This window comes from Trifolium pratense, linkage group LG2 (genome assembly GCF_020283565.1).
Source record: "Trifolium pratense cultivar HEN17-A07 linkage group LG2, ARS_RC_1.1, whole genome shotgun sequence".
Classification (NCBI taxonomy): Eukaryota; Viridiplantae; Streptophyta; class Magnoliopsida; order Fabales; family Fabaceae; genus Trifolium; species Trifolium pratense.
This window is the reverse complement of record NC_060060.1, coordinates 58,494,548-58,520,018: the sequence shown is the minus strand read 5'-3', so window position 1 is coordinate 58,520,018 and position 25,471 is coordinate 58,494,548. Positions and strand designations below refer to the sequence as shown.

Here is a 25,471-nt window from a genome sequence, read left to right as displayed (position 1 = left end):
ATATATATATATATATATATGATTGATATTTTATATGATATATAGCTCATTCATGCTCAGCTTTAAAAAAAATTTAAAATCTTATGATCTATGCTTTTGAAATACATTAAAGTTAACGGTGTTAAATAAAAAATGCATAAACTATTAATCTTATTTATATTTAGTGAATTTAGTAGGAGACCAATATATAGTACCTTGTTAAATAGGTTTTTGTTTTACACCTTTACGTATATATACGCACAACATCAACGTTGCATTTGAACATTCTTGGAGGTGGCTTTGACTTGTTATGTAGAAGCTTGTTACTATTTACAGAAAATGTCGCGCAACATTCATAGGAGAAGGAGATGAGGTAACATTCAACTTTCTTATTAAGTTATATTGGCAATGGCATACTCATAGAGGGGTCCGGTTATGGTGCATAAGCTACAGTAAACTGCTTCATACACCCCTACTTCGTTCATACACCCCCATGTCCTTGCTTCATACACCCCCACTTCGTACCAATAGACAAAATCTTTCAGACAAAATATCTCCACTCCAACTCCGCCGTCGCTTCCAACTCCGCCGTCTGCGTTTGTACCAATTCTAAGGTCGATTTGATTTCGTTGTTTTGATTTCGTTCCTTCCTTGTTGAATTTATGAAGATTTGCTTAAGAAAATTGATGATATTGGTTAATTCTTGTTTGTTCTAGTTTCTGTTGCAAGCCTCACAGAACGAGAATAAGAACTTTTGATTTTGAAAGCGGTGAAGAGTAACTCAACAGGATCATCGAAGCTTTGGAAGTTACGTGATCCAAAATTAAGAAGTAACAGTGACGGAAAAGGTTCGTGTTTTTGAATCTAACTCTCGATACTCACTCATCATCACCGTCGCCAACAACAACGTCGCCGGAATCATCCTCAAAATGGTAAAACCAAAAGAGGTTCGAGATATTTTCTTCCTCTAATTTCTTCTGTATTCAAGTAATTGCAGTGTGTTTTGATTTTGGGAATTAGGTTTGGAAAGGGTTTTTGCTGTTGTTGTTGTTCTTGAGGCTTTGGTTTTTGAAAATGATACTTGAAACCATTTCACTAGACTAATGGTTTCAGTGTAAAACATAATGAAACCATTGGTCTAGGTAAATGGTTTCAATTTGTAATGATGTATTTATATCATATGGTGCTAGTGCTTCTTTTGGGCCTGATATATATAAGTGAAGCATATATAATAATTAAGATCCATTGGTTTTGGCATCAGATTAGTCCTTGTGTGATTAAGCATATTGAAACACAGTCAATAAGACGAAAACCAAAATAATCAATGCCAATACTAGTTCAAAACAAAATATAAAATCATTCACCTTTTTATCAGAAGTGAATTTAGATACAAGGTTCTGATTGATAGTCACTATATTGTACATGATTTGAACAAGTAATCCTTCACTTAGCTCAGCAGCTAGTCCAACCGCAGTTTCAACATTTTCCTTTTCAGCGATAACCACCTCGCAGTCAAAACAATCGATTGTTTATATCTTTTATTTCTGCTAAAAGATTCTGATTTTCCTGCTGAGTTAACAATGTGACAGTAAGATTAGTGTGAAATTCAATGGTGTAAGTTCACATACTGCATGAATGCGCGATAACTTGGCAGCATAGAAATTGGTTTTCTTTGCCAATATCATGTTTTAATATTTTTTAAAACATCTGCTTAACTTTCAGGGCATGAAGCGTCCATTCAAGCCGATGAAAGACCTCAACATGGACAAGGTCATCTCTGATATCATTACCGATTTATCAAATTCTAGCTGATTCTGGTTGTTTTACAACTCCGCTCTTGGCTTGACTTGTGTAGTTGAGTTAGATAAATTGATTTAATGGTAAAAATTCTTGAGTTAGATGTTGCCTTTGTGTTTGTTATTTTGAGGTTAGACAACTTATGAACTTAGATAGTTATTTTGGATATTTTAACGGTTTCAGATGAGTATCGTTGATTTTGGTTTTAGGGAAACCATATTCAGGTTTCATATGCATATTCAGATCAAATTCCAAGATACATTTTTTGGTCCATTCCTATTGTTTATATCTCATTAAATGTATGTTTCTTCTATGAATTTTCTGTTGCTTAAATGATCCAATTTTGAGTTGGACCTTAACAAATCTCACCTTTATAAGGCACATGATCCATTTTCTGTTTCTAATCACTGTGTATGTTAGGCTTTTTTTATTGAGGTGTTTAAAATTGATTTTAGAATGGTTTCAGAGAGTTGTACTCTAAAACCATTTAGCTGGTAGAATGGTTTCAGAGAGTTGTACTCTGAAACCATTTTGCTGGTAGAATGGTTTCAGGTAGTTGATGTTTAATTGTTGCTTCCTAAACCATTTTGCTGGTAGAATGGTTTCAAATGATTATGTTCCAGTTACATCCTTAGTTTAGGCCATTTGGAGGAACTACAAAATTAACATCAGTTCATTTATCTTATCAATCAATTATGATTATCTTTTTTTGTAAAACTTATAGATTGTTGGAGATAATATGCAAGGTGCTGTGTTTGGAGAGCTGCTAGATTGCCTCTTGAAACCTACAAACATCAAAGAGAAAATATCAAGTATGTTAACTTCATTTTGTCATGGACAATGCTTCTTAATAATGCACTTCTTCTTAAAGTATGATTTATTTTTGACAATTTTGCGCAAAGGGATTGATATAGGTTGTTTTTACTTGTAGGCTTGATGCTACTTGCATCTCTTGGAAGCGAATGCGAGGAAACTATGTTAAAACAATTGATGTTGTTGGAGTTTGGCAAGAGAACAATGTTGTTGAAACTGAAAAGACCATTGAAGCTCTTAAAAGAGTTGCATAGTAAATTTAGAAAAGTTCTCAGAATTGATGTTATTCTTGTTGTATAAATTGTTGTAGACCTTTGGATGTATTTATATATTTTAAGTTATTTTATGTGTCATCTTGGGTAGAAATTATAATATCACCACATACATATTGTAAAGAATTTAGACCTATATTTGTGTACTATCGATTAATGCAATTAGATTTCTAATGATTTTGCAATATCATTTTTCTGGTTTCAATATCCTTCCCATAGTTTCTACTAGTTATGCAATTCACCAACTACTAGTTAATGAAACCATTTAACTATACTAATGGTTTCAGTGTAAAACATATTGAAACCATTTAGCTATACTAATGGTTTCAGTGTAAAACATATTGAAACCATTTAACTATACTAATGGTTTCACTTATACAAATCCATCATAAACTAAAACTTGGAAATGTGACATGATGATATAGTTGTGGTTTTCATTATTTAGTTCATTTCAATATTAAGGATTTCAAAAATCTATTTTAAAACCATTTAAATACTGGTTATTGAAACCATTTAACTATAATAATGGTTTCAGTGTATAACGCTATGAAACCATTTAACTAGATTAATGGTTTCAGTGTATAACGGTATGAAACCATTTAACTAGACAAATGGTTTCAGTGTATAACGGTATGAAACCATTTAACTAGACAAATGGTTTCAGTGTATAACATCTAGAAACCAAAATAATTGTCTAATGATTTTGTAACAAACTAGTGTCAAAATAATCAAAACCATCTAATCTAAAATCAAACTTATAGCATTTCATTAATCAAAAAAGGTTCAATACAAGAAGGTAGTAATTTAAATAGATAACGACTAGATCAAGAAATGGCCGCCCTAGCAAGCGTATGAGCAATCATATTCGCTTGTCACTTGGTAAAACTCACCTCAAAGTTTAAATGTAAAGACAACAATTGCTTAATTTTACACATTAAAATACTAAAGTCAGAAAGCCCAACATATGAACGGCGTATTGCATCCACTACACTCTTAGAATCTGTTTCAAATGTGACATTAGTGAGACCCTGATGCTCCAACTCCTTCATAGCTTCAAACAAGGCAAGAGCTTCCCCTTCAATTATGGAACATTTCCCTTTAATCCATGATGTACCAGCTAGCACAAACTGACCAAGTAATCTCTAACACACCATCCCGCGCTTGTAATACCTTGCTCGATGTGAAAACCTGCATCAACATTGCACTTGAGCCATCCAAATTCTGGTTGTTTCCACTGTGTATTCTGCTGATGTAACAGCAGACCGCGTCCCATTCATTCCACAAATGCATCGCTTTACCGCATAGTTGTTGCCCCGAATCTTTCACATTATTCCAAACCCAATTGTTTCTATTATTCCACAAGACCCACACTAGCATAGCGAATTTCCCAACTGTATATGTTTGCCCTCATAATGACAAATATTTAAAAAAAGTATATTCTCATAGTTTAAAATATTCAGATTGTAAGTGTTAAGCACTGTTCAAGGATTTAAAAAAGTGGGATTGAGTCCCACATCGTAAAGAAAAATGAACAGTTTTAAAAGCAACTTCCACCAGTGGATGTTATGTTGTTTTTGTGTCAATTTTCGAAATTTAAAGGATCTGCATTTGGTTAGATTTTATTAAGTAATTTATAGATTAGTAAGATATATTAGGATAGATTTTCGAAGTTCTAATTGAATGTCATCTAAGCAATTTTTTAAAAAACTCTAATTGAATGCCACTTAAACAATTTGTACATTGAAACCATTATGCTTGATAAATGGTTTCAGTACGTTATACACTGAAACCATTAGTCTTGTTAAATGATTTCAGTTACATATACACTTTTGACAAAAGGTTCAGGAATTTCCATTAGTTGAAACCTACTTAAGGATGGTCTCCTAACATGAGAAAGATAAGCATGGTCTTCGAATCAACCCATTTGAAGGACGTGCATTTGAATCCAACACATCAAAAAACTCTTGATTTTGGTTTTCATACTTATGATTTTCAATATTATAACCTTGATTTTGAATATTATTAACCCATGATGGATTTGTACACTGAAACCATTACTCTTGTTAAATGGTTTCAATAAGTTATACACTGAAACCATTATGCTTGATAAATGGTTTCAGTACGTTATACACTGAAACCATTAGTCTTGTTAAATGGTTTCAGTTACATATACACTTTTGATAAAAGGTTCATGAACTTCCATTAGTTGAAACTTCCATTAGTCTTCCATCAATCTTGTTAAAAGTGCAAGAGGAAAGTAACAAATGGCTAAATATAATCATAATAATGGACCAAATATAAAAATGTTATTATATTATCAATTTACCAATCAAAGATAATGAATTATCCAAAAATACACAACCATGTCTCACATTCTTTACAAGTTTGATTTTAAAGCTCAAATAGACATACAAATGCAAGCTTAATCTTGACATTTGTAGAGTGAAAACAATCTTTGCTTCACAAAAGGGAATGAGACGATGGCATCAACCTCTGCTTGCAACCCTTATGAAATTCTTATAACCTGGAGATTTCAGTAAAGAAGAACATGAGATAAACCAAATATAAAAGCATCAAATTCAGTGGTAAAGCTGCACTCAATGCAATAAAGCGCATAAAAAAATGGTCAAAAGGAAACTATAACACTTCTAACATAATAAATCACAATGTAGCACAACCAAACATCAAATTGTGTATTAAATCTGAATATTAAAACAAATTATCCAAACAACTGACACATTGTTATGTCCTACTTCTTTCCATTGTGCAGCCATCAAATTGGAATGAAAAAGATGTACTAAATCAGATCAAGCATGTTTCTATGGCCAAATTCTGCATTAATAGAACATACATTGTTCACTACTAACTCATAAGCTTATCAAATGAAACCATATACAAACCAGAAAACCAAAAAACCAAAAAACCATATAATTTATTCCCTTTATCTATTCCAAAAACTGCAATCATTTCACATACAGCTACTAGGAAGATTACAATTCATTAAACAAAGATAAACCCAACTGTATCAAGAAATGAATAGAAGAATGCAAATTGAAGCCGAACCTTGGAAGTCAGGAACATTACTGCTGCTCTTGCATTTCTCCTGCTGCACTTTTTTTCTTTAAAGCTTCCTCATCTTCTCTCTTTTGTTTCTTCCGTTCTATAATGAATTTCTGCCTTTCTCTAACTTTTTCATAATCACTTTTAAGTCGCTTCTTTGACTTAATTGGATTTGGTCTTTCTTTGAACTTTGGTGCAGTGGACTTCCCGAAAGATGGTTCACCAACAACAACAATTGCTTTTGAAGACTTAGACGGCGTCACCAAATTCACATAACACCAGTTCACATAACACCTCTACCATAGTTGAAACCAGATGTGTAGAATCACCAAATTACAAATCTAATGATATTGATAATGATGGTACACCACTTAGTAATGCCTCCGTAGCTCCAATAACAACCCCCGAGTAGAACCTGAAGTATTTTGAACCATGAGATACATACATAGATACACAACTTGAAATAAAATCAACGCATACATAACATTAAAATGTGTCGTACGTAACTCATAAGTCCTATATAACTAATCTCTAACCATAAGTCAGCAACTTACGTATGATTGCCGCAGCTTGATCCCTGATTAATCCCATCAACTTACACAACTAGCTAGCTATGTATAGTAGGGGGATATACAAAACACCTAGAAAAAGAGAAATATAACATTGAAACCATAAGTATGGTTTTATGGTTTCAGCAATTATTCAATTCCTAAATTATTCAATTCAACATAATCTTCTTCTGTCAATGTGAAATCAATGGTGATGAATGATGAAATCAAAATTCAATTTAGTTTAACCTAATTCTCAAAATCAGAATCAAAATCAATGGTGATGAATGATGAAACCTAATTCTCAAATCAAAACAACATTCAGTTCAGACAAAATCAAAATGAATATCAAAATCAGAAGAAGCTTACTCTAGTACTACAATGAACAGACGATGGAGGGAATGGAGAAGACGGCGGAGAAGAAGCTTTGAAACGGAGAAGACGATGGAGAAGAAGCTTTGAAACGACGACGGAGAAGAAACTTACTCTAGTACTACAATGAACAGACGATGGAGAGAACAGAGAAGACGACGAAGAAGAAGCTTTGAAACGGAGAAGACGATGGAGAAGAAGCTTTGAAACGGCGACGGCGTAGACGAGCGATTTCGTAGCTCTGTGATCTGAGTGTGATCGTGTGTGACAAGGCTCACAGTGTCACACATTCAGATCGTAACACGTGGCAAAACAATTCCATGATCAAATGGCTATAATTGACTTATGTACTGTGCATAAAAACACCCTTATGCATATTAACTTTTGCCCTCATAGAGGATAGGATGTTCCTTATTCAAGTTAATCCGGTGGTACATAAGCCCCGTCCATGGGAACTTTAACATGTTGGAAAAATATTATGACATAGAATTATTTCAAATAATAAAATATGAGAAATTAATTTTACAGATAAATAGATTCATAATAAAATAAAATATAAAATGAGAAGAACTTATAGAATTTGACTGAGGCGTGCTAATACACTGTGCTTAAGAGTATTTCGCCCCCACAAGTAAGTTATCCGGTGCAGTTGGTCACATAGCTAATACACTCCAGGATACAACAATCACATCTTGCTAGCACTGCACCTGAATTAGCAAGATGTGCTAGCAATGGTCCCTTAAAGAAAAATAGTTATATGAGATCTCACATAACTATTTTTCTTTACCAAGTATATCAACTCCACAAATTTTTATAAAAATTCAAAAAATGTAGTTATGTATTCAGACTATTGAAATTCAACGGTTTTTTTTTTAAAAGTTTGTCGTACGCTCAATTGAAGTTATCAGAAAAAGTATTAAACGGTTTTGAATTTTTATAAAAATTTGTGGAGTTGATATACTTAATGAGATCTTTGAATTCAACGGTTGAATTAAAGAAATATAATGCCAATAGAGACTTACTCCCGGAGTCAACGGATCCCTCCTGGTGTCAGATGGCTCATATTCATTCTTATCATTCTCATATATAATTGTCAATCTCATATGATATGCCCTATATATATATATATATATAGGGGGCTGCTAACTTAGACCCAGTTGGGTCTAAATTAGCAAAGTGCACCTTTTCAGTTGGACCAAAATACCCATTCTTTTTAATTAATTAACCAAATTACCATCAATGGACGCGGATCCAGTGTCGCGCGCGTACCGCAGGACCATGGTTACAGGCCGTTGATTTCCATCAGACAGCCAAGATCTGATCTCATCAAGACTGTCTGATCAATCAGACAGCCCAGATCATCCTAATCCATCAGATTCCAGCGCGTGCACCACACTGGATTACACCCTGGAGAGAGAAGAATCTACTTTTTAAAAGCAGGACACGTGTCGCTGTCTGATTGGCTGGGCGTGATTTTTTTCCATTTAATACTTTGAACTCAATTATTTCGTTGTAAATTAATTTTTTATTTTTTATTTTTAAACCAAAATTCATAATTTTTTTTCTCTACAAATAGAGACTTGGTTCGTTCGATTTAGACACAGAAAAAAAAACCCAATTTTTCACTACCTTAATCTCATTTTTCACTACCTTACATCAACTCACTGAAACCATTCTACCAGGAAAATGGTTTCAGAGTACAAATCTCTGAAACCATTCTACCAGCTAAATGGTTTCAGAAGCAAACACAATTAATAAATTACTCACTGAAACCATTATACCAGTAAAATAGTTTCAGAGTACAACTATGTGCAACCATTCTACAAGCTAAATGGTTTCAGAAGCAAATAACTAATAATCAACTTACTGAAACCATTCTACCAGCAAAATGGTTTCAGATTACAACTCTCTGAAACCATTGTACCAGATAAATGGTTTCAGAAGCAAACACAATTAATAAATTACTCATTGAAACCATTCTACCAGTAAAATGGTTTCAGAATACAACTATGTGCAACCATTCTACCAGTAAAATGGTTTCAGAAGCAAACATTAGTTTTTAATTACCGTTTTATCTCATTTAATTAACTAAAAATAGTTTAAGGTCTCCAAAAATTTCATAAAATATACCAAAAGTTCCAGAATATTATCTACTATTTTTCTGGTATAATGGTTTCAGTGAGTTGGTTGAGTGGTGCGTGTTAAATTACAACACACAAGTAACGTATTTAGTAGACAAAAAATGAGATTAAGGTAGTGAAAAATTGCATTTTTTTTTCGGTGTCCAAATCAAACGAACCAAGTCTCTATTTGTAGAAAAAAAAAATTATGAATTTTGGTATAAAAAAAAAAAAAATTAATTTACAACGAAATAATTGAGTTCAAAGTATTAAATGAACAAAAATCACGTCCAGCCAACCATTGTGTGACACGTGTCCTACTTTTAAAAAGCAAATTTTTCTCTCTCCAGGGTGTAATCCAGTGTGGCGCACGCGCTGGAATCGGATGGATCAGGATGATCTGGGATGTCGGATTGATCAGACAGTCTTAATGAGATCAGATCTTGGCTGTCTGATGGAAATCAACGGTCTGTAACCATGGTCCTTCGGTACGCGCGTGACACTGGATCCGCGTCTTTTAATGGGTATTTTGGTTAATTAATTAAAAAGAATGGGTATTTTGGTCCAATTGAAAAGGTGCACCTTGCTAACTTAGACCTAACTAGGGTCTAAGTTAAAAAACCCCATATATATATATATATATATATATATATATATATATATATATATATATATATATATATATATATATATATATATATATATATATATATATATATATATATTATATTTTTTAAAAAAAAAAAATTGGTCAAATATATTATTCATTTTTAGATATAATTTTTGTTTATGGTAAAAATCTTAAACAATTATGTTTTGTGCAAATTTTTTTGTTGAAGCAGTGTTTTGTACAAATCTTACACAATTTATTATAGGGAAGAAAGGGAGTAGTCAATGTATTCAATGTACTATTTCAAAAAAAAAAATAAAAAAATGTATGCAATGTACTCTTGTAAAAAAAATAAAAATTCAATGTACCTCATTAGCCCTTAAAAATCACAAAGGTACACTTTACATTAACCATATCATATTATAAATAAATTCAATAATCTCCATCTCTTTACAACCATAGAAGCAATGGAATCAAAATCAATTCCAGAAATTGTTCTAAATTCAGGTCACAAAATGCCAATGATAGGATTTGGCACAGGAACTGTACCCTTACCACCACATCATGAACTCATTCCAGCATTTATCAATGCCATTAAAATTGGCTATAGGCATTTTGATACTGCTGCTTATTATGGTTCTGAGGAACCTCTAGGTCAAGCCATAGCACAAGCATTAGAGCAAGGTCTTATTAAAAATCGTAGTGAAATTTTTATCACTACTAAATTATGGTGTACTGAGGCTCACCCTGGCCTTGTTCTCCCAGCACTAAAAAATTCATTGAAGTAAATTAATTACTCTCACTCATTTAATTAATTTTTTTTTCCTTTTTTTACTTATTTAACTCCCCGTTATTTGGTCAAGGTATCTCCATTGCTTAGACATTTTAGGTCCGTGAAAGGACTAATTTTCGAGTTGAAATTGACTTTTTTTTAAGATTGAATTACTTTCTAAACAGACAATTCCATAAATCGAACATTTCTTTTCTTTAAGATCATGTTGCCAAATTTCTCAACATTATATTGTAACGCTTTTTTTTTTTTTTTTTTTTTTGCATGTGTTGGATAGGATTGTCTAATTTGATTTTTTTTTTATTCTATAAGGAGGTTGGGCTTAGAATATGTGGATTTATACCTAATTCATTTTCCAGTGAGGTTGAGACAAGGGGTTAAAGGGACCAACTACAACCATGGAGACATTCTTCCAATTGATATGAAAGGGACATGGGAAGATATGGAAAAGTGTGCTAATTTGGGCTTGGCTAAGTCTATTGGTCTCAGCAACTTTGGTGTGAAAAAAATTTCCGAAATTCTAGAATATGCATCTATTCCTCCTGCTCTTGTCCAGGTAAGATGCATTTATATTATAAATGTAAATTTAAATTTTTAAGGATCTATGGATATTTTTTTCTAAGGATCTATGGATATAATTTGCCTTAATTGTATTGTTGCGAAATCTATTTGCACTTGGTGTATATCGAAAGTACATATTTTGACGGTTGTCAACTCTTTAAATAAGTCTCAACTATTTTGAGAGATATGTATGCATAGAGATACCTTTTATTTAATCATAAAATGATCCTAAAAATTCCAAGCATAAAATAGAATTAAAGAAAAGAACGCCTAAGCGATGTCTTTATCTGAATTGTATATAATCAAAACTACACGTAGTTGGAAAATTTGGTTGTCACGTTAATATCTATATGTAGTTTTGTACTTGATGATTGAAGTCCGAATTAATAAAACCCCTTTCATCAAAATTCAAAGAGCTATGACAAAAAAATTCTTATATTTTATGCTAAGATTATACTATTAAGGGAATATATCATCACCATTTAGAATAAAAAACAATTAATTTCTAAAGACATCATTAATGTTCTGCCAATAATCTAATAGTAATATGCATAATTTCCATGCCAGGTGGAAATGAATGCAGCATGGCATCAAGAAAATCTGAAAAAATTCTGCAAAGAGAAAGGGATTCATGTTAGTGCATGGTCCCCTTTGGGAGCTAATGGAGCTGTGTGGGGTTCACTTGCTGTTATGGACAATCCAATACTAAAAGACATTGCAATTGCATCAGGAAAGACTGTGGCACAGGTAAATTTTCTTACTAATCAAATTCAGAACAAGTGTGATAAAATGATCAAACTATACATTTAGATTAAATCATTCACTTTAGTAGAGTCAAATCATGTGGAAATGTTATTTTTGGTAATAAAAAAACAAGTCTTGAATTAAAACAAGTTTTATTGTACTATAATATTCTTAGATGGTCACGTGACCAGTTTGATCACAATCATCAAAAGTAAAATAAATATTTAAAATATAATTAAAATAACATTTACTTTTTAAATTATTAAAGGATATAATAATTTTTATGAGTGTGATCAAATGCAATTTATTTGACCACGTGACCTTTTAAGAAAAATCTTGTAAAAACACCCTCATATACTTACTCTACTACTATTATATTACAGATTGCGTTGAGATGGTTAATAGAGCAAGGTTCGACTCCAATTGTGAAGAGCTTCAACAAGGAGAGAATGAAAGCAAATCTTGAAATCTTCGATTGGAAGTTAAATGATATTGATTTGGAGAAGATTAAGCAAATACCACAATATCGTGCTTTTAAAGGAGAACGTTTTATCTCAGAAAATGGACCTTACAAAACTGCTGAAGAACTTTGGGATTGAAAAGATATGAAATTGATCAAGAATACCTTCTTTATATTTCATTCATCAATAAATTAAATGGGAACATTATGTACCTTGTCTATTTTGAAATGCTGAGAGAGCATGAGATTAGATTTAATAATTTTGAAGACAAAATAATTTATATATTAGTAAGCCGTAGAATTTATATTGTTAGTGCGACTTGTTTATATTAAATTGTTGTTTAATTGGGTTTGTTTTGAGTAAAAGAAAATTCTTATATTATTATTCACTACTAGTACTATACTAGACCCTTACCTGTGCGATGCACGGATGTGATGCGTTGTTTTATATTATAATCGGAGAAATTGAAACAATAAATATTTTTAAAATAATAAAATAGAGAATCCGAGATTCAAACTCCAATCATAGCATGGTTGAAGTGTTTTCGCTTAATTAGTCCACAAATAAAAATATCAAATTTATAATTAATTAGAGCATCTAGTTTTATAAATCTATAAATAGGGGATTCGAACAACTTCTCAATAGTCATTCTTTGTGTTTGCATTAAATCATCGGCTAACGGAACAACAATAGGACCAATCATCTGAATCACACCTTGGATTATTTGGAAGTTAGTATAGAAGATCAGTTAATTGACAAAAAAATGAAAATTAAAATGACACATTTAAATGATACATAGATAATAGATTTATGTTGGTTTGAAATTACCATAGGAATGCTAATTTGAATTACTCCACACAAAAGACCTACTAATTCGTAAAAGAGGATGAATCATATGAACAAAGAAATGACACAGATTAATGCGAAGTATTTAGTTTTGAAAAAAAAATTGGATGTAATCATCACAAAAATACCAAAACCACTAAAAGAAAGAGATTAAAACAAAAATTAAGAAGAAGAAGAATGATGGTCACCCATTTGCAAAAAGGAAATATTACAAAACAATGGTAACAACACATAATTTGGAAATGAAGAGAAGCATAAAGTTGCATGAATGAAGGTAATATATATATAGGGGGTAATGGATATGCACATTTAAGGGGAAAAAAACTTGAAAAGAGCATATGAAAAGATAATGCATATAAATGGTGAATATATTATTAGGCATATAATTTCTTCAAAGTAAATGTTGCATATGAAAAGAAAAATAAAACGGATACATATTGATTGGTGGGCATTGGAAGAGGAGCAAGAATTAAATTAACTAATAAATTGAGTTTTAGAGAGAAATAGGAAGTGATGTGGCATGATAAAGTGATTTAATTGGATGTATTGGATGACATGGCTAAATGAAAACATTTGATTGGTTTAAGTGAATTAGGGTTTACATAAACATTAGGATAACTATTTAGGAATTATATATACTAGTCCCACACCCGTGCGATGCACAGGTGTTATGTGGTATTTTATATTATAATGTTGAAAAATTATTCGTATAAATTGTAACAATAAGTGTTGTGAAAATGAAAATAATAATAATAATAATAATAATAATAATAATAATAATAATAATAATATTAATAAAAGTGATGTACTTATCACTTCCTTCAACCAATATATTTTCAACTTTATATGTTGATCCTTCTTCAACCAATTTTTTTATCTTTGAAACCAAACTTTTTCCCAAAGTAGCAAGAATCTTATCACACTGGATGATCAAAGTAAAAAAAGGGAAAAAGTCAATAATAAAAAAAAAATATCAATAGAGATTTTGTGAAAATGTGAGAAGTATATCAAGATAGTACATCACCTTTTCATCAACAAACAACATATTCATAGACGTAACCTCAGTTTGGTTTGTATTTGTTTGTTACATTCCACACATGAACAATTCGAACTTTCAACTTTAGATTTGTTTTTCTAGCTACTATAGCAAACACATGAGGGTAGATAGGAGCTGCTATGGTTTGAAAGAGTGATTTTTTTTAACTAAAAACTAAACTCAATAGAAATGTATGCATGGATAAAGAAGTAACTGTTATACTAATTATATATACCTATATGTATAGAGAATGAGTAGGGACCATCAAAATTGAATGAAATATGATAATGATAATGGTTATATATTTCAATCTCATAACCTAACTTTTTGCATAACCTTCACTCTTCTCTACAATTATAATGTAATTAAGTCAATAATGTATACACTCTTCGTATTTTTTTGTGTGACTAAATTATAAACTCTTTGTTGTTTCTATGAAAACGGTTGACATTTAAATGGGATAAATGTTGAAAGAGAATCTAACTATGCTCATCTTCATTGTCACTAAGGAATGTTATAATAATGTAGAAAAGTGTAACATCTTGTGACATCAATTTTTGGATAATTTGAGAGGTATAATTCAATAATAATGTAGAAAATTGTAACATCTTGTTACATCAATTTTTGGATAATTGGAGAAGCATAATTCTTTATTATTTATTATGAGATTGATATAATATAAAAAAAAATAGAGATGAGAATGATATAATATAAGGAAGTGATGTGGCATTATTGTGTGATTTAATTGGATGTAAGTGGATGATGTGGATTAGGGTTAAGATGGATAGTAGGAGAACTATCTAGGAATTATATATATAGATAGATATGTATATATAACATATAAAATAGAACACAATCTAATAATATTTGGGTTTGTAATTTTATATTTTTGAATGAAAAATATTGTGCATGTTTTAAAAATAAATGATCTAAAAGGGACAATAAACAGATATATTTTTAATAATTAATGTGTGAGAATTTTCGGGCTTCAAATTCTAGTATGATTCAGTTAGGGATGTGTTATTTTTATAATTTTAATTTATGCGTGCGAAAATTTCTATGAAGAAAGAGGTGCCGGTAAAATTTTTGATTGATCCAATAAGAAATGAGATCTACACTCTGTTCTAGTGTATGGATGTGGATGGGTAAGAGGGAAATTTGATGTGTAGACTTGACTGGAATTGTCCCACTTGTGGGACCGGAGCTTCGAGATTTTACTGTGGTACGGGCAACCCTCAAAGTTGTCCCAAACAAAATGATCAAATATGAGAAAACATGCTTAACAATCAAATAGACTATGAACTTTCTGAAAAGAGTTCAAATTGTCATGCATGAGAAATGGTAAAGTTCTCACACAGACACAATTCTAATATTATAAATTAAAAGAAATATTATTGGAACAACTTTTTTGGACAAATTTCTCTGTCATACCCACATTATATTTTTATTCTCTCCTTTTTTTTTCTTTCTATTATTTTTGTCCAATAAAAAAAAAGAAAAAAAAAGTTAATCCAAAGTTGGCTAAAAACATTGTTCAAATAACATTGTCATCCCTTTGTTTAAACAACTGAATTTATTCACCCTTTCTTTCTGTTTATTATCCTTCTTTCCCCTATCTTTCTAACCAAACAAAGTGTATATTTAGCTTATTTTTTTCACCCCTCTCGACATTGGGAATCAAACTCACACACCACTATACAATCATTTATTTTAATCAAACACTAGTCTTCCACTTTCACTATCTATAACACACTTGTATTTACAAATTACAATACTTCTATCATTATTTGAATCAAACACTTGTATTGTCATTCAATAGTATTTCAATAGTATATAGTAATATATATTTGTATTATATGTAGGGAAAAAAACCATTCACACTCCCACATGAATATTTACCCTTCTCATCTTTGTGTTCAAATATTTTTTTTTTCTTTTGAATCATCTAATTAAGGAACATGTCTTGCAGGTAAGAGTAGCCTCTTTAATTAATTTTTCTTCCTAAATTTGGTACATCCCTTCTTTTTCAATATTTACTTCTTTTACCTTTATTAATAAATAAATATTTGTGGTGTTGTAGGATTTTGAAGGACTTAGAAGGTTATGAGAACAAAGATTAAAATTCACCTTGCTAAGGTTAGTGGATGCACCATGCAGATGCAGGTATGAATATGAAGGAAATATGAATTCACAAAATTTTATTGATAAGTTGTACAAATTTTTGTACAACTTATCAATAAAATTACTTCTGAAAGAAACTTATGATATCATGATTGATAGAAGAAGGTAGAATTTGGCAACAACCAACAACTAGAAATCAGGCGTGATAAGCCTTTTTTAATTTGGGACTGCAGCATCTTTTTTTTCTTCACCGTTCTCACATTGAATTTTTTTTTTTACGGTGTTCTATGTTTTTATTTTTGTGAGCTGCGTGTTTATTGAGAAAACGGATTTTTTTTTTTCGTAAAAATAACCGTTACAAATTGATGGATAAATAAATCACAATGATGCAAGTATGTTACACTTTATTGATTTTCTCAAAATACACACTGGTATGCTTTAGTACCCGATATAAGACTCAATTTTATTTTCAATTCTCAACTTTGTTCCAACAGGTGTCATAAAATATATTGTGTTGGAGAGGTTGTGAGAGTTGTATTTGTTGAAAGCTCCTTCTACATAGGGTGCCAATTGAATTGAATATACTTAAAAGACAAATTATATAAGATTTTGAGTTAACGTTTTTCGAACTTTAGAGTGGGAATTGAAAGAACATATTTTTTACAAATGCAATTCTGGAGGTGCGGTATGGTATTAACACCGAAACATTGTTAAAAATTACAATAGTGAACAAACATTTTAAAGGGAAAAAGATGTAAAAAGCAAAATGCTATAAGTAAAAAAAATGTAAAAAGTAAAAACGACTTTTATTTTATATACTACGTTTAAGAAAAAAATAGAATAAAAATGAGATTTTAGTCTATGTTTCAAAAAAGATTCCAGGTACTTTATGGAGGAGTAGACAAAAATCCAAAAAAGAAATAGACATAAATAATTGGTTCGCTAAAAACCTTAAAAAAAAATTGGCGAAGAAAGAGTGTTTTGGGCATAAAGTAAAATAGCTTTCAAAAGATATGAATTTTTTAAAATGTGAAGAATTATATATGAATTTTAAAATTTCAAAAGATAAAGATAAATGTAACAAAAATCGCGACATAAAAATAAATTGAGTTTCGTTTTTTTCAAAGAACTTTTTACAATGTTATAAAAATATCTCCAAAATACCAATCGCTAGTTGGTTCAGTGATGATTGACGTTGAACTTGGTAGGAAGGACCACGGTTCGATTCCCCGCAACTGCGATCGGGAGGGGGCTAGAACCACTTGATGCCAGAAATGACCCTCGAACCAGATTCAACTGGTGGTGAAAGCAAAAAAAAAAAAATTCCAAAATAATTATTTAAAAATACACATAATTAACTTAACCGAAATGCTTTTTTGTGCGAATCACGTGTTGACGAAATACAGGAACCATCACCACCCTTGCATTTATCTCCAACTCCTCCCTGATTTCTGCCACGTCCCACTATCACATGTTTTCAATTTTGATTTTTGTTTCTTAAGTGTATTTCTTGTCTTTCTTATATCTATCTATCTATCTATCGTACTTAATGAGTTGAGATCAGCTCCATTTGCTTATCCTCCTTTTCCTCCAGTGCTTTACTAGATGTCTGCCATGTGGCAAGTAGTGATATTAACAGTCCAGATTTTATTTTTGCTATAGTCCAGATTTTCCCCGCAACTGTCAAGAGAGAGAAACACATTTTAGTGCTTCTATGGTTACTCTTCATCTTCTTCAATGCCAGTGTCTTCTCCCTCCTCTCTATTTCAACAAAACTCCGCCACCGCCGTGACAGCACATCGTTACGCCGTTGCTCCTCCACCAGTGTCTACGTTTTGTCCTCTTTCTTTCAATTTTGGATCTGCAATTTTTCATCCTTTTGGCAAAATAGTTCCCAATTATCCTTGCAAAGTGGTAGAAACAAAAATCCAGATCATTCCCATATATGCTCTGCAACAACCAAACCATCTAAAATCTTTTTACAAAAAATCCCAAATCAATTTCTAACGACATCGGTGACGGCCACAATGGTATTGGGACGAACAGAGCTGTAAATTTAGACTGTAATCTTCCCCTTTTGGTTCTTCTGAATCTTCTGAAATAAATTTTTTGTGCAGAAATAAAATTTTGTACCAAATTTTTGTTATGTTGTAATCTTTCCCCCTTATGGTTTTTTGTAACTAGTCTCACACCCGTGCGATGCACGGGTATTATGCGGTATTTTATATTATAATAATGTTGAATTCACTTCTTTCAATCACATGCGCAATAACATCTAAAACAATTAAAATAGACACATATTATCCAAATTAAAATATCAATCAATATATGAGATTTAAATTAAAACGAAAGCTAATAATCATTACCAACTATTTTTTTTTCTTCAGTTGAATTCAAAATATCTTGGAATGGCATAAAATCAAAATGGTTCATTGGAATGTGTGGAGCATCGATCTTGGTAAATGTAGTAGTGTGCGATGTACGAACATTATGCGTTGTTTTATAATGAAGCGTCAAAAAATTATTTGTATCAATAATAAATTAATAATTGAAACAATAGATATTATCAAAATAATATTAGCAATAAAACTTAATTAAAACTATTAACAATATTGTAATTGCATTTCAAACGATTTATTTGTAGTGTTTCGTAAATATCATGCAAAGTCCCACTACAGAAATATCACAAATTAGACAATAAGAATGCTAAGAAAAAAAATAAATATTGAATATTAAAAGGAAAAGAAATGAAGAAATAAGGATGAGAAAGAGGGTTTGGTAGAAGGGTTATACAATGACTATGATAAAATGTTAAAATAGAATAAAAAGCATCAAAATCTATATATACTTGCAAAATCAACAATATAGACTCACTCGTCAAATACAAAGAAAAAGAAACATACAATAAAATCATAAAATTTCAGAAACATATCATTCTTCTACAACATTAATAATCCTTCCAAATAGAAATTTCACATGCCCATATATGTATGAGGAGGATGTAAGACATATATATTATAAAATAATAAATTCACAAAACTGATTTTATTATAGTGGGAATGTCAATCAAAAGGTTTGACACTAAAAAAACATTAAAAGAGGTTATTATCTAACTCTTGATTTATCCACAAAAAGAAATGATCTAAAGGCTATGATTGATTGATACAATTAGGGTTAGGATTAGTGGTAGGAGAACTATCTAGAATTTATATATATAGATTATCAAAATAATATTAGCAATAAAACTTAATTAAAACTATTAACAATATGAATTATATTTGTAATTGCATTTCAAACGATTTATTTGTAGTTGTTTACGTTGGAATTTGGTAAACAACCGCTAGTTTAAGTGTTTAAACTCGCGAGATCAACTAGTAAATCTCAGGACAATTTTGTGTTTATTCGTTGTAAGAAAACTGTTTGAATGTTCGTTTTAATAAGGAAACAAACACTTAGGAATTAAAATGTTTTAAAGCATACAAGAGAAACTAATTCGAATCGCCTCGAAGTAGCAGTTTCTCAAGCAAGTATCTGAATTTAAACTTGGAGAAGATTACTGGAAACAAATTGTATTGAATGAAAAGCAATTACAAATAAAGATGGTTCACAAAACATACATTTCTCTTCTGAATTCCGTTCGTTCGATCGCTGAGTACTTAGAATTTTAGAGAGAGTGTTTGTATAAAATTTTGTGACCTTTGTTCTGAATGAAAAACTACTATAAATACTACTACAAAGTGGTAACTGTTTCTCGATCATCTGGACGCTCCTCCATTTGCCACGTCGACCACGTTCTCCACTTTCATCTTTCATTCCTTCAGCGCGCGCCAAGACCTCTTGGGCCGTTCGTTGTTCCTTCTTTAGGCTTGGCCCAACTCTCCATCGGTTCGATTTCGCGCTTTCGATAGCTTCCTGGCAAAACCAAAATTGGACGCGTTATCCATATCCCTCGAAGCGCTTTTTGGCTTCGACCTAGCTGGCTTTCGACGCCACCTTTGAAAGTTTTATTTTGACAATATCACCTCCAAATAAATATTGGACCCACCAATTATATTTAATTGATAAATACCAAATTTATATCCAACAAATTGCCCCCCAAAAAAGCCATTTTCGACTGTGTCTATCGAAAGAGGAAGTGGCGTTTTTGAAGGTACTAATGGATAACTTTCTTTTCCATTTATCTCTCCTATCGTTTAAGTTGCCATTCAAAACTTTGGATTGGCTCCAAAACTTGTTTTTTATTCCCACCTATCAAGGGGTTTGGACACTTGTCACCACAGGAAGTTGAAAAATTTGTTATTTTCCTCAATCCGCGTGCCTCTATAAATAGCCAAATTCTCCCTTTATTAAGTTTTTCTCTAACTTTCGCTCTGTCAACTGTTCATCTTCTTCTTTATCTTCTGCGATTTTTCTTGAATTCTTGCTTTCAAAAAGACTTCTTATTCTCACTTTTCTGTTTATCACCAAGTTATTACTTTTCTTTTCACTTGAATTCTCCTCAACTATCGCAAACAACCGGTGATTCCCAAATTTAACCCTAATCCGTTCTCTTACACCATCTTTACCTCTTCATCAATGGCGTCAGGTCCAAATGTTGGAAAAATCCTTCCTTCCGCCGGTAAGTGGACCGCCGCCACTCTTTCTTCTTACGATACGGACGTGGTTCCAGAACCATCGTTGCGTCTAGACTTGCAAAAGTTTTGGGAAAATTAATTGATCTTTCCTTATTCTGTTGATAATCTTGTGCATGCGTTTGGGGGACCCAAACCAAGTGATAAAAGTCGGAATTCCAAGGTTTTGTCTATTTTTCCTGTTTATAAACCTTGTGTTCCTAGGGTTTTCATCAGTGAACCCTATAACTTTAGCTATATCAAGGCGCCTAACAGAGTATTTCGATCGGCTCCTTCTTTGAATGACCAATACCTGGGCTGGTTAGACAGGGTACAACGTGATAAAGCGGATATTTGGCAAGCTTGTGGTATTTATGACCTTATTCAGCTCTCTCGGACAGGCCTTAAATACCAGCAGGAGATGATTATTGCGGCTTTACACTTCTTTGAGTCCTCTACCAACACCTTCCACTTCGAATGTGGCATGATGACTCCTACACTGCTGGATGTTGCTGCCATTACTGGCTTATCGCCTCTTGGCGACACTTATGATCCTTGCAAGGCTTCCGACACCATCAAATTTGATTTTCGAAACAAGTCTTACTCTAAATACATCGTGGAAAATCGAAAGACCAGCGATGAAGTAGGTGACGAAGAACACGTTGCTTTCCTAACCTTATGGTTATCGCAGTATGTCTTCTGCACTCAATCTCTCCAAGTAGCCAAGAAATTCATCCCTATGGCTATTCAATTACATGAATGCCAGCAATTCAACTTCGCTCGGCTTATTCTTGGATGTCTTTATGAATCCATGAGGGATGCTTGTGAACACCTTAAAAGAACAGGCGATGGATCTACCTTTTTAGGTGCTGGCCCTTTTTGGTTGCTGCAATTATGGTTAACTGCCACTTTTCATGCTGAACTTGACCTTTTCTTACCTGAGCCATACTATGAGGAATCGAGAACACGTCGAGTCGAAGGCACAAGGTTGGCGAGGATGGTGCCTAGGGAAAGAGGCCTTGGTTATGATGTAGCTTTCCAACAGTATTTTAATACTTTTCTCAGCCTGAAGAAGTTCAAGCCTAGCTTTGCTCCCTTTGTGGATAGGCCACTTGGTCCTCCTTGGTTTACTCACAGATTTCCTTCTCCACCAGAATTCGAGATGGTAACCAACAACATTTGGACTGCTTACTTGATGCCTACAGTCTTGTCTTGTCGAATTGGCTTGACCTCTGGAGATTTTGGGTTAGTTGGTTACTTCCCAAACCTGGTGTCTCGCCAATTTGGCTTAACTCAAATACTCCCTAAGAGCATATATTTGGAAGAGAGGGAGGTTTGTTTAGGCAAGCATGGCATGACAGAACCACAGTTCCATTCATTCTTGAACCATTTCAATCAGCCTTCTTATGAGCTTACCCCATTCGACTTCGCTCCCTCACATGCCTGCACTAGGGAATTTTTTACCTGGTGGTCTCGACACTATGAAGGACGCCTGGTCGACAAGACTGCCTTGCTTACCGCTATCTCTAATGGGTTCGACTCATCTATTTTGAACAAGATTAAGTCGAAATTGAACGCCAGAGGTATTCTTTTGGTCCTACTTTTACTTGCATAATTTTTACCTTGCGTGCTTTTCTCTTATGCGCACCTCTTCGATGCAGGGAGTAAGTCGAAGGCAGGTTCCAGCAACTCTAGCAAGCCTCTTCCTCCACCATCTAAGGTTGAACTAAAGGTAGGCTTTTACCTTCTTGTGGCTTCTCACACTTCTGTAAGATTTCTATGTTAACTTTGATATGCCCTTTCTAGATTGCTTCACGCAAGAGGCCTCCTTCAACTGAAACTCCTTCTGTTTCAAAGAAACAAAGGCCTATTCCTACCACTTATTCGAGTGCTCCAGATAAGGTACTTATCTAGCAAAAGACTTTTCTTTTCTTTTTCTTACCTGCGAACTTACGAAGCTGTGGCTTGCAGGATATTCCTGTTCTCTCGACCATCCCCGAGCAGACTACCGTTGCTACTACTCAAGATCTTTTTCCTAGTGCTGAACCCATTACTGATGAGAAAAAGAAAAAGAAGAAGAAGAAGAAAGAACACCAACCCACCCAAGAAAGTACTCCTGAGCGCACGTCCTCTGAGATTGAGGCACAACCTGATACTCTGGCATCACCTGAGGACCCTCCTTTGGAACAATCGGAGAGGAAGAAAAAGAAGAAAAAGAAGCAGAAAAAATCTCCTGCTGCAGCTACTGTTGTCGAGGCTTCTGCTACTGCAAAAGAAACAACTTCACAACCTGAAACTTCTGCTACCCCTCAAACCCAAGTAAGCCATTCTTACTTCTTGTTATTTCTCCAGCTTTTGACTGTGTCACTCATTCTTTCATGGTTTTGTTTGTTTCAGCCACAAAACTCTGCTCAAGTTATTCCTCAGGAGGAGCCTGCTCTTAGCAAAGCGGCTGAGGGGGTGGTCGAAGGACCAAGCGATGCGCATCCTGAAGATGTTGCAGAAAAAATCTCATCTCCTCAGCCTCTCGAAACGGCCATTCCTACTGAAACCTCATCACCGCCCAAGGCTCCTAGCTCGCCTCACCGCGCTTTCGAAGATGACAATCTTAAGCCTAACAATGAAGGAGACCAACTCGATCGAAACCTACCACAACCGAACCCTTCGACACATCCTGCCCAAGTATTGGCCAATAATGATCCTCCAACCAACTTTCAAGCTGACCCTATTGCTAATACTGAACAAAGGCCAACAGTTGATGGTGAGCACTCCACTACCAATCAACCACAACCAAGTGGGTCAAACCATGAATCTAGTTCACCCAGTGCTGGCACTTTCGACTCTGAAGATGGGGACTCCTATATTGGTGATTCACTTGGTGAAGAGGGAACTTCCGTGTCGAAGCCACTTCCCACTGTTGTCCTGCCAGCTGAACTTGCTAAAGAGTTAAAAGATTTAACTCCAGTCGACGCACTTAACAAGCTTTTATCAAGCCATGGCACCTCTAGCTCCGCTGTTGAGGACACAGAGGGTAACGGAGATGTACTTGAGCAAGAACAGTTTGAGCATGAAATCAGGTTCAGGCGAGAAATTCTTGATGGGGATATGTTGGGCCTGCTTGAGCGTAATTCTTCCATATATTACAACATCAAAGCCCTTTTTCGCAAGCTGCAAAACCCAAGGACTGACGAAGCAATGTTCCTTCTAGTAACTCAGGCTGAAACCTTTTTAGAACAATTCATTAGTCAAACTCAGCTCCTAACCAGGACTAGCGGCCTTTTAACATCTCTGCTTGCCACCCAGCAACAACATTTCGAGCAAGCTAATAGTTGCAATGCAGAGGTCACAACTATCAAGGCTGCCTCTGATGAAGCCCTTGAGCAACTTGTGGCTTGTGAGAACAATATTGCTCAATGGCAGTCTGAAATTGAAGCGCTAAAGGAAAAGGTTCGACAGGAAGAGGCTAAGATGGAAAAGCTAGCTGCAGTGGCTATCGAAGCACAAAAGGTTAAGCTTGATGAGCTAGCACGTGAAGGTATCCAACACTACAGTGAGGGTTTAGCTGTCCAGAAGCGAGTCGAGCACCTTTCTAGTGATAAGGAAATGCTACAACGTAAACTGGCGTCCATTCGAACTCAGTATTACCAATTTCAAGCGGCCAATCGAAAACCTCCTTCGACATCTCAACCACACCCTTGACTTTGTAGTTTTTCCTTTTAGTTTCGAGCTTTTTCTTTCTTTTTCTTTTGGATGTCGTATTGTAACTCTCTTAACACTAGCAACTGTCAAACAATTTCGTACATGGCTTTTGAATGTATGCCCGTTTTGGCCTTTTTTTTTTTTTAAATGCTGCATGTTCATATATTGGCTGAGTATTTTATTCTTTTGTTATTGTTTGCTTTCCTTCTTTTGGGCCATTCTCCCAAGCCTTATTAATGGCACTTTGTAAGGAATGAAGCGAACATGTTTCCAAAGTAGTCAACACAGTTAACTAGATGGCTTTGAGCATTAATGCAATGGCATTTCCTATGTAAACTGACCTTGGTTAGTTGTAACTGCCTGGTCATTAACGCGTCTTAATTCTTCTATAAATACTCACGCCTTGCAACTCTTTTTGCTCATCACTTTATACAAACTAACGCATCAACACCTCTCCACAAAGAATGGATAACAAGAAAAATCCTCCTTCTTCCATCCCAGGCTCAAGCACGCCACATCCTCCTGGAAGGGGACGAACCAAGGTTCCAGCTTCCAAACCTCCACGCACTAGAATCCTTCGCCCTAGGCCATCATCGGCTAAGGTAGTAGAAACCATCGTTCTCTCTTCTGACTCCTCAGGCTCTAGTTCAGACGACGAAGATGAAGACTACCTCAAGTTCCTCAGTACCCTAGAGCCTGACGAAGAATACCCAGGAACTCCGACTCCTTCTTCTGAGGATGAAGACTCTCAGATCTCAGAACTTTCCAATTCTGATTCAAAGGATGAGGGAACTCGGGTTCAGAGTAAACCTTAAATGGTTATCTTTCAACATTCAACCATTTCTTGTATTTTCTTGAACATTCTTGAATGATTGGTTGTATTGTTGATTTTATATGAAATAAAACTTGATTCTTGGCATTTCCTTTTACCATTTCGCAAATTTTATTCTTGCGTTATTCATTTTTTTATGGTTATTTCTTGCAACATTGGCTTGTATTTCTTTAAATATTTGCCATTCATGTTGACTGAAC

General features: G+C 33.7%; 3 protein-coding genes and 1 long non-coding RNA gene across 8 annotated transcripts; 3 read left to right on the top strand and 1 right to left on the bottom strand.

Annotated features, from left to right (window-relative positions):
• Positions 1-498: 498 nt before the first annotated feature.
• Positions 499-2,942, top strand: LOC123905309. 4 transcript variants are annotated; one of them, XM_045954921.1, is made up of 5 exons: positions 523-593; positions 696-926; positions 1,702-1,749; positions 2,501-2,588; positions 2,708-2,942. In XM_045954921.1, exons 2-5 carry the CDS (start codon positions 909-911, stop codon positions 2,887-2,889), a joined length of 336 nt encoding a protein of 111 aa, XP_045810877.1. In that variant the 5' UTR covers positions 523-593; positions 696-908; the 3' UTR covers positions 2,890-2,942. The 4 variants fall into 4 exon arrangements, 3 of the variants coding, with proteins under 3 accessions (XP_045810877.1, XP_045810878.1, XP_045810876.1); XR_006808357.1 differs by having other exon boundaries at positions 499-926; positions 1,702-1,859; XM_045954922.1 differs by having other exon boundaries at positions 568-911.
• A 2,206-nt stretch (positions 2,943-5,148) lies between these two features.
• Positions 5,149-6,563, bottom strand: LOC123905312. Of its 2 annotated transcripts, XR_006808363.1 has the most exons (3): positions 6,476-6,563; positions 5,925-6,336; positions 5,149-5,385 (listed from the first exon to the last, which is right to left on the bottom strand). It is a non-coding gene; the product is annotated as an uncharacterized LOC123905312 (long non-coding RNA). The 2 variants fall into 2 exon arrangements; XR_006808364.1 differs by lacking the exon at positions 5,149-5,385 and having other exon boundaries at positions 5,638-6,336.
• A 3,475-nt stretch (positions 6,564-10,038) lies between these two features.
• Positions 10,039-12,311, top strand: LOC123905307 (methylecgonone reductase-like). Its single transcript, XM_045954918.1, has 4 exons — positions 10,039-10,355; positions 10,674-10,917; positions 11,490-11,669; positions 12,050-12,311. The coding sequence occupies exons 1-4, from the start codon at positions 10,039-10,041 to the stop codon at positions 12,263-12,265; spliced, it is 957 nt and encodes a 318-aa protein (XP_045810874.1). The 3' UTR covers positions 12,266-12,311.
• Positions 12,312-20,705: 8,394 nt separating this feature from the next.
• On the top strand, positions 20,706-24,439 carry LOC123905115. The gene is made up of 5 exons (XM_045954752.1): positions 20,706-20,827; positions 20,966-22,323; positions 22,402-22,472; positions 22,547-22,642; positions 22,712-24,439. The coding sequence occupies exons 1-5, from the start codon at positions 20,706-20,708 to the stop codon at positions 24,437-24,439; spliced, it is 3,375 nt and encodes a 1,124-aa protein (XP_045810708.1).
• The last annotated feature ends 1,032 nt before the right edge of the window (positions 24,440-25,471 follow it).

Coding starts and splice junctions, on each gene's coding strand:
- LOC123905309 (XM_045954921.1), top strand. Junction 1,750..2,500: donor AAGACCTCAACATGGACAAG/GTCATCTCTGAT, acceptor TAAAACTTATAG/ATTGTTGGAGATAATATGCA. Junction 2,589..2,707: donor CATCAAAGAGAAAATATCAA/GTATGTTAACTT, acceptor TTTTACTTGTAG/GCTTGATGCTACTTGCATCT.
- LOC123905307 (XM_045954918.1), top strand. CDS start 10,039: ATGGAATCAAAATCAATTCCAGAAATTGTTCTAAATTCAGGTCACAAA. Junction 10,356..10,673: donor GCACTAAAAAATTCATTGAA/GTAAATTAATTA, acceptor TTATTCTATAAG/GAGGTTGGGCTTAGAATATG. Junction 11,670..12,049: donor CAGGAAAGACTGTGGCACAG/GTAAATTTTCTT, acceptor ATTATATTACAG/ATTGCGTTGAGATGGTTAAT.
- LOC123905115 (XM_045954752.1), top strand. CDS start 20,706: ATGGCGTCAGGTCCAAATGTTGGAAAAATCCTTCCTTCCGCCGGTAAG. Junction 22,324..22,401: donor GTCGAAATTGAACGCCAGAG/GTATTCTTTTGG, acceptor TCTTCGATGCAG/GGAGTAAGTCGAAGGCAGGT. Junction 22,473..22,546: donor CATCTAAGGTTGAACTAAAG/GTAGGCTTTTAC, acceptor TGCCCTTTCTAG/ATTGCTTCACGCAAGAGGCC.